Source organism: Limulus polyphemus, unplaced genomic scaffold (assembly GCF_000517525.1).
Source record: "Limulus polyphemus unplaced genomic scaffold, Limulus_polyphemus-2.1.2 Scaffold1031, whole genome shotgun sequence".
In the NCBI taxonomy this organism is placed as follows: domain Eukaryota; kingdom Metazoa; phylum Arthropoda; class Merostomata; order Xiphosura; family Limulidae; genus Limulus; species Limulus polyphemus.
The window spans coordinates 136,811-145,736 of NW_013666641.1; the positions used below are offsets into that span (position 1 = coordinate 136,811).

The following is an 8,926-nucleotide window of genomic DNA, read 5'->3' on the forward strand; positions in this document are numbered from 1 at the left end:
GAAGAAAATAATTTTATTTAAACTGGATATACATGTGGCAACAAATTAACACAGTTTATATTAGTATTAAAACCTACATATTTGACAGTAACAAAATAATATCACCAATATGGTGTAGAACAGATACCAAATATCTGCTTTAACCACCAAAAAATCTTTTAAAATACAACAACTGTGGTTGAAACAGGTAATCACTGAACATATCTATTTATAAATGCTTTGTGATCTACCACCTCTAATGAAGAAATGCATCAGTTAGTTAAACATACAAAAAAAGGGACCATTAATACTGCCCAGGTACTCAATAAAAGCACTAGTGTCTAAAAAGAATTTGAACAAAGCATCAATACACCAACTTCTGGTACAGCAACATAATAACGATGCTTGATTTCATTTCTAAAAAATTCAAACATTTAACTGCCTGAAACACAGTCTACATTAATGTTAAAAGCAATTCTGCACTTAGATTTTTAAAACTTCAGCCAACAGCTATTCAAATATTAAGATAATGTTTGTTTGTTTTTAACATAGATAGCAATGTTCCAAATTCTTTTGAGAAAATGATTATTATTACTATATTTTTTGTTTAAGATTTAGTAGAAAAAGCTGATATATTCACACCTTTTTTTTCAGTTTTTGGTATTTTCTACCAGAATGGAACTGTATGCAATAGTTGGCCAATAAAACCAGTCAGTAACCTTCTAGTGTTCAGGTATAACCATTCATAATTTTGAACTACTGACCAGGAGGAAGTCGCCAGTCAGTAGCACATGCTGCCACAAAGGCTTTAATAAAATAACTGAATTGAACATCATTCTTATAATTCATCCACAGCTAAAAGTATTTAAACTGTTCCATAGTATTTCAGGGCAAACCTTGGACTTCCCAATTCATAGATCAGCAAGCTAGCTACTACGCCACACAAAGTTTTCCTCTTTTCTTATATTATCTACTCTGATATAATTTTAAATACACTAAGATAAGCAAGCAGAAATAAAATCATTTTGTATTAACAGGTTTCAAGTTAATTAATAACATAAAAGAGGAATGTAAAACCAATATATGGTTGCTGCTGACTAAAATATTCACAATGTCTTTACAATCACAAAATATATCCTCATACATTAGGTAATAAAAGCTAAAACAAATTGATGACAGGATGAAAAGAGATCTTTTAAGAGTTGTCTGTTGTTATTAGAGAAACTTTAAATATTACTAATACCAATGAGATCTAAAACAATGGGGGTGGAATACATTTATAAGGTATAAAAACTTGACCATTTATTCATCAATGCACAATATTCAGCTAAAGAAAGTTCCTCCACATAGGCATCATAATGACACATTCAACTACAGCAAAAACATTATATGAAAATATGCAGGGCTTTCCTCTGCAGAATTATAAGTTTAATCTGTATGTAAAAACTAATTAAACTGGTCTGGTCAGATAAACTTATGACAGAAGCACTACAGCAAAAACATTATATGAAAATATGCAGGGCTTTCCTCTGCAGAATTATAAGTTTAATCTGTATGTAAAAACTAATTAAACTGGTCTGGTCAGATAAACTTATGACAGAAGCACTACAGCAAAAACATTATATGAAAATATGCAGGGCTTTCCTCTGCAGAATTATAAGTTTAATCTGTATGTAAAAACTAATTAAACTGGTCTGGTCAGATAAACTTATGACAGAATCATCTTTTATCATTCTACTGAAGACACGAGATCTATGTAGATTTTTCAGACTCTAGGATAGATCAACCACAACTGAAATAACTACACAGCTACACATAAAGATATTACAACTTTCAGTAATCCTGAAATACGCATCACAAACCTAGATATTCTTTACTATGCTTAACAACTTTTGTGAAACTAGTTTAACCTATAGTTATTTACATGTAATAACAAATTCTATCTAAAAATTAAGCTGTAGAAACATTGACCTTGAATTGGCATCAAAGATAAAATTCTAAATAAACTTGCATGTCTTGACACATCTGTAATTCTATCAAGCACAAAAAGGAAATTAAATACAGTCTCCATTTCAGAACTACAGAGTCACATACATAGTATTAAGTTCAATTAAGTCTTATACTAAGGCCCTAAATTTATTTATAGTTTCATATACAAAGATTATAAAATGTGTTCATAAAAAATATTCACGAACATGTGTACTTTGTATATTAAATAAATTTTTCATGAAATTTTGTAAGCATACCATAAATACACAGTTTTCTTCCTTTTTCCAACAAGAAATCAGATGGAAGTGATTTTCATTAGTTTCTTCTCAGTAGGAGCTTTAATTTTTCACTTATAATAAAAGGTATTCACACAATTACCAAAGTCACACTTTCAAAGACAATTTTTTGTTATCACAGACAAAATTTTTTGTGATAAAACCATTGTTAATCAAGAGCATCTGGGGGTAGAAAAATATTTTTTTTTTTATTGATATCAATTATGAAATACTGTAGCCGCTTTCTTGATTACATCTTAAAATAAGAAAAAAATCTTGTAGGAATAGAAAGTTAAAAGAATGTTAATTATACAGCAAAACCTAATTTCAACTCCTCATATGTGTCTGAAAAGAGATACTACAATGTCTCAACAGAATTTTCTACAACAGTATTGGCAAGTTTATGGTAAACACGATGTTGAAGAAATCTGGCATAAGAAAAAAAAATTTTGTGGCATATATTACAACTCTGAAAACTGGACGAAGATTCTCCATCATCTCGGTCTTGAACTTCTGATTTTAATTTCTTTTGTAAGCTTATCTCTCGTTTAATAAGCAGCACTGAAGTTTCTACTGGCACTTTGGTGAAAACAGGACAACAACCATGAAATAAAGCACTGTTGAATTCTACTTTCTTTCGCCAATCAGCAACTTCAGTTTTAGATAGTTCTTTGTTTTTCTTTACTGGACATAAATCATTGACATGTTTCCAATAATTCTGTAAATTTGTCATAGATACTTGACATGCTTCACAGAGATATTGGGGAGGTTCGGACAGCTCCCCAAATGTTTTTGTTTGTCTGTGGTTTTGTACAGGTCTGTCTGATGATGCTTGGAATACTTCAGTAATCTTTCTTTCAATAATTTCACTACAGATTAATAACAAACGTATAATAAACAAATACACATTGCTAATAAATCTGAAAAAAATATTCATATGAATTATACAAGACTACTGTTGGCTTTATACAACCTGTAGAAAAATTCTACAATACATGGGATTTAAGTGTGTTTTTTTTGTGTGTGTGTGGGGGGTGTTTCTGAGATCAATAACACATGTAGGTCTAAGTATGCCATGAATCGGTAGCATTCCAGTACAGAGTACAAAGCAAAGTTCAGGTCAGATTGAAGAAACACATTAGCAAACAGGAGAGACTATTAAACTATAATGCCATGTTCAGCAGTTTTTTAGCACTAGCTTTAATTTCTTGTGACCCAGGAGAAGTTCCACTAATAGCACTTTAAATTTCATTACAATCTCTTATTTGTAAACATAGCTCACTACACTTTAATATCAAAAATCATTTAAAATAATCCTGTCTAATCTTATTAATAAAGGCAATATAATTCTAGGAACCAATGAGTAAAAGGAAAGGAGATTATTTTATAATACGTCAACCAAACTACATCTGCTATATCTAGTGTCGAAGAGGCTCTTTTTGTATAATACCAGGGCTAATCAGGCCAGCTGGGATACAACAGACATACTGGTCTAAGCACTAGATATAACATCAACAAGATTAAGCAAGTGAATTGCAATTATTGTAAATTTTATTTAAGTCCTTTACAAATCAGATTTTCAGGTACAAATTAATAACACGTTATTTATTTGAACACTATTTATTTAATTATTTTCTAGTGTTTCATAAGACTTAACTTTACTATCATTCACACGAACCAGCAAACTTGTCTTCATGTTCATGGAACGGGTCCTGTAACCACAGTGTCAACAAGAGAAAATATCTATATATATATATATGAATTAGCCAAATATCTGTTTGTCTGTCATCTCCTTATCAGTTAATAATACAAAAAAAATTAACAAAATGCTTATTTTCAAGAGTACATAACAGGAAAATTATCTTGCAATTGCTAAAATTTCATATCGATATCAATATTGATCTGTCAGTCTTCATATGTGCTGAACAGTCAATCTGAGAAAGAAACTTAAGAACAAAAATGTTTTTTTTTTGTGAGAGAATTTCATGAAAAAAACAGGACTTCTTCAGTTGATTGACTGAAAGAAATATCTCGAAGGCAGCAACATGAATAGAAAAAACGTATAAAGAGATGAACATGTTTGAATATATATTTGTTGTTGTTTTCCCCCAATGTAGGTATTATGCATGTGCATGATTTTATTCTACCATGTTGAACAAATTAAATTGAATATATCCCCTCTGGCACTTATTATAGAAATGACAACTTCAAAAAGCACTCACTTTGGTAGCAATCTTTTCTTGCACTCAGTAAAATGAAAGATACATCAGAAAAGATACCTGCAGCTACTTAACAAACCTGAGTGCTCTATTGTGCTTGATGCACCCATTGTACCTAAACCCCAAACATTTTGGCCAACAATGCATTGCCATCAGTTTCCTTTATTTAAAAAAAAACACAATGCAATTTTACTTCTTGAACTAACACATGATATGGCAAAAGATGGTTGTAAATAACCTACTGAATAATCATATTCATATATGTTCTCATCCAAGGGATTGTGCTGACTGCACATTTTACATTTATTCACCATTATTTTTAGAAAAATTATTATTGAATTATTTCAACAGGCATCTGCCAGTTACATAAATAATTCTAAAAATGATAAAGTTACTACAGCTCAATAAAAGTATCTCTGAGTGGGTTACCTATTCTTGTTATCAAAAGGTGTAATTAAGAAAATTTTAGGTGAATTAAAGATAACCAACAACCAAATATTTGAAGACACAAAAATGTATATGTACTGATTTTCCTATAAATATGGAAAAAGTACATAAAACGAATACAGTAATATTAAATACAAGTCAAAGAAGACTGTTCCTTTGTACAGATCTCTGATTAGACCTCATTTAGTGTATCATGTTCAGTCATTGGCTTTTTACTTTAAGAAGGCACCGAGTTGTTGGAAAGGGTTCTAAGAAATGAAACTAAGATAATTCCTGGGGGTGGAGAGTCTTTTACTTGAAATCAGGACAAGTTAAGGTCCTTAAAATTTTCCCTTGAGAAAAGAAGGATGAGTTGGAGGGTATATAACCGAAGTATTCAAAATTACAAACAAGAAGAGTTAATATTCATTCAACATTTTTGTTAATGGTAAGAGTGGTATGACTAGAGGACACAGATTTAAGATTTGGCAGGGTTGAAGTTACCTGCACATTTTTAACAGGGCTTTCAAACTTTGCAGTATACTGCTTTTCAACATGGTAGACAGAATTAGGACTGTTCAAGACAAGGCTTTACGAGTATTTGGGTAGTCAGAGTTGGATATAGGTAAACAGCTGTTTGATGAAATTAATGGACTAGCCACAATGGGCCAAGGGAACCTATTATTAAATATCTCCTTTATAAATGAACCATGTTATCATCAATATATTCTTATAAATATATATAGCCTTCTTGTTATTACCAATCCATGGAAAAAAAATTACTTATGCTCCCAGCTAGACACAGTTGGTTCCAAGCAAGTTATTCAATATCTTTGTTTATATTTTCTGAGAGTGATTTTTGTATCTTTTTCTTTACTCTGCTACACAGTGTTTGAGCAATTCTAAATTCTTATTGATTCTACCTATATAAAGTATTAATAGGAATGTTTAAGTGATAGTAAAAAAGAATGTCCAATAACATCAAAGTTTTTGCTCAATATCAAGGCTCTTCAGGCTGGGAAGAAGAAGAGAAACACATAATTATAGTATTTTGGCACTTGTGGATGACGTTGTCACGTCAAAACATGAAGAGTCGTCAAATTTTTGAAGCCCATAGATAGGCCTAAATAAAATGTTTTTAATTGTGTACCAGTTTAACGTTGAATATTATTTATGGTTTTAAGACAGACACAGTAATGGTTGAGATACTAATTATATTAGCAGATTGCACGAACAACTGTTTTAGTGTGAGTTGGTAAAGTGTAATTTTCATCAATTGTTACGTATGTCACAATGCATTAAAATCATGGTAAGAATCTTTTAACACACTGTTATTTATTTTAATACCATATATTATTTTCTTGAACTAATCAACTAATTATTCAGAAGAACTGGTAAACCAGAAAACTAGTTTTCCTCAAAACATTAAGCAGAAAGTTTCTATTGCAGTGAACATTTAAAATAAAAGTCAATCCGCCTACAATATTAACAAGAATCATAATCTTACCTATGTTCTGACTTACAGATGCTTTGATTTTTTGTTTCTTTGTTCTCAGCATTGTAGCCACGTCTATCTTGACTTTCTCTATTTCTAGCACTGTTACTGCCTTGCTTTTCCTCAATTTTCTCTTTATTTATCACATTATATCGGGTTTGTTTAACTCTCTCTCTGTTCCTAAAATTATAGACTGTTTGTTTCTCTCTAATCTTTCTTCTATTTTTACCACTACAGGTGGCCTGTTTCTGTTTAATGACTCCTCCATTATGACTAATTTTCTCCTCCCCGCTATCCTCTGTGTGCTCCGAAGTGTTTTTACACCTCATCTCTGGAATCTCATCTTTGTTTACTGCATCTAATGTGGTCTGTTTATTCATAACCTCTCTTCTCAGTCCATCATTGAAGTTAGTTTTTCTTCTTCTCGATGAATATTTCCTCCATAATTCTCTCTTCTTTTCTTTTAAAACTCTAATCTTGTAAGGCATTATAGTTTAGTATCTGATGTATTATGATACACATAATCCAAAAGTAAATATTTTGCTTGTAATCACTGAAAAGTATGAGACTACATATTAGTACTCAAATATAAGTTTTATGATAAAACCATCATTAATTCCATCAGTGATACTGTAATTAAAAATGGGAAGGAAGACAAAATAATTCAGAATATTAACACAAAAAATCATTAGGACAAATAACTATAAATATAAACTGTCTTCATACAAAACAAATATGTTAGGCGAAACTATTCTAATTCAAACTTAAGTTCACAATCTTAGGTCAGACACTACTTTTATAAATATAGAATTAGCTGAGATGTTAATTAACAGGAATAAACTGTTAAGAAGTATCCATAAGTGAGTTTATCGTCCAGTGCAAAGAAAAATTCTGAAGTAAGCAGTACACCAATAGTCTTTCAAAAATTACCAATTTTTGGTACACCTCAAAAGTTTCCATGATTGAATAACTTATTTCTCCAATTTTGTGCAATGATGTTTAAAATAATTATAATAGCATCATTTTACATTCATGGAAAATTATTAAATGTACATGACTATCATGCAAATTTTAATAACTACAACCCATCTATAATTCTATGAGTTATAATGCAACAGAATATTTCAATATTTTTTTTCTACTTTCCACAGTAAGAAATAGAAAAAACAACAATTGAGACTAAATAATTGCTTAGGAATCTTGATCAGTCAAATTGACTTGCAAGAGATTACTAGGCTTAAAATATTGAAAATCAGCTAAGCTTTCAATTTACCTATTAATAATGTCATAATTGTCTCATTTATACTATAGAAAAGCATACTATAAAAGTATCCATGCAGTAGCCTAACATTACGCTCAATCTATTCCACGAAGAAATCAAAGTGTTTAGTGTTATATCACCAAACTTTACTTGTGTACTAACAATATCATTACTATATATATAAAGAGCAAAGACCCAAGGTTGTCCCATGAGGTACTCCACTAGTAGTTGTAGTAAAAAAATATTTCCTATAGGTATGGAACCAAACCTGCAGATACTGCAAAATGTAGGACTAGTAGTCCAGTACTCTAAAGTTTTAAGCCCATCCCTTAGTAATAAATGTATACAATTAAACTATCAACAACCATTTAATCAAGAAAAATATTTAGTAGTAGTAGTAGAACAAAGTTAAGACAGTTTGATTACATAATTCATATTAATTGTTGAAACTTAAACTCCAGTAACAAATGACCAAAGTCTGTTTTTTCTTTGATGAAAATAGTCCACTGCGCTAAAAACAACCATCGATGGAAAGTAAGAACTAAAAATATAGAAAGGTCAGTATTGTTTTACTAAAAACTCAAGTAATACATAAAAATTACGACCAACGTTTCTTACAATACAAGTTGTATTACAAAGTACATTTGAACATGATTTTAGTTACATTTTTCATCTAAGATGAACTCCACGTCGTTTCACTGAAACAATTTTACCTTGAAAGTTAAAAAGGAAACCACCACACATTAATTCAGGTCAATTTACAATTAAATTTTTCTACACTTCCAGACTTCGGTACGTTCTACATTATTATGATTTTACCTTTAAATTAAAGTATGGCGCGTCCTCTAACGAGCATGAGAAATTGCACTAAACATTTTAGTATTTTTTATTTTACAGTTTCGTACCATATGAGTTATAATTTATTTGATTTGCTACCACTATTACAAGTTTCATACTACACACAATACAAATATCTCATACGTAAAAACCATTTGTATTATTTCAAAGAAATTATTTGTAGACAATAGTAGAGGGGAACCATATTTACTAATGGAGTCTTTGTTTCAGTTTGTTTGTTTTGAATTTCGCGCATAGCTACACGAGGGCTATCTGCGCTAGCCCTTCCTAATTTAGCAGTGAAAGACTAGAGGGAAGGCAGCTAGTCATCACCACCCACTATCAACTCTTGGATTACTCTTTTACCAGCAAATAGTGGGGTTTATGCACATTATAACGCCCCCACTGCTGAAAAGGCGAGCATGTTTGGTGGGACGGGGATTTG

General features: G+C 30.8%; 1 protein-coding gene across 7 annotated transcripts; it reads right to left on the reverse strand.

Annotated features, from left to right (window-relative positions):
- Positions 1-8,468, reverse strand: LOC106461783. 7 transcript variants are annotated; one of them, XM_022388844.1, is made up of 3 exons: positions 8,358-8,468; positions 6,396-6,936; positions 1-3,112 (listed from the first exon to the last, which is right to left on the reverse strand). In XM_022388844.1, the coding sequence occupies exons 2-3, from the start codon at positions 6,869-6,871 to the stop codon at positions 2,602-2,604; spliced, it is 987 nt and encodes a 328-aa protein (XP_022244552.1). In that variant the 5' UTR covers positions 6,872-6,936; positions 8,358-8,468; the 3' UTR covers positions 1-2,601. The 7 variants fall into 7 exon arrangements, with proteins under 7 accessions (XP_022244552.1, XP_022244556.1, XP_022244555.1 ...); XM_022388848.1 differs by having other exon boundaries at positions 6,396-6,854; positions 8,309-8,460; XM_022388847.1 differs by having other exon boundaries at positions 6,396-6,859; positions 8,309-8,460.
- Positions 8,469-8,926: the final 458 nt, after the last annotated feature.

Excerpts from the sequence above, each read along its gene's own strand:
- LOC106461783 (XM_022388844.1), bottom strand. The coding sequence starts at position 6,871 with ATGCCTTACAAGATTAGAGTTTTAAAAGAAAAGAAGAGAGAATTATGG. Across the intron at positions 3,113-6,395 it reads ATCTGTAAGTCAGAACATAG|TGAAATTATTGAAAGAAAGA; the intron begins GTAAGATTATGA and ends ATTAATCTGTAG.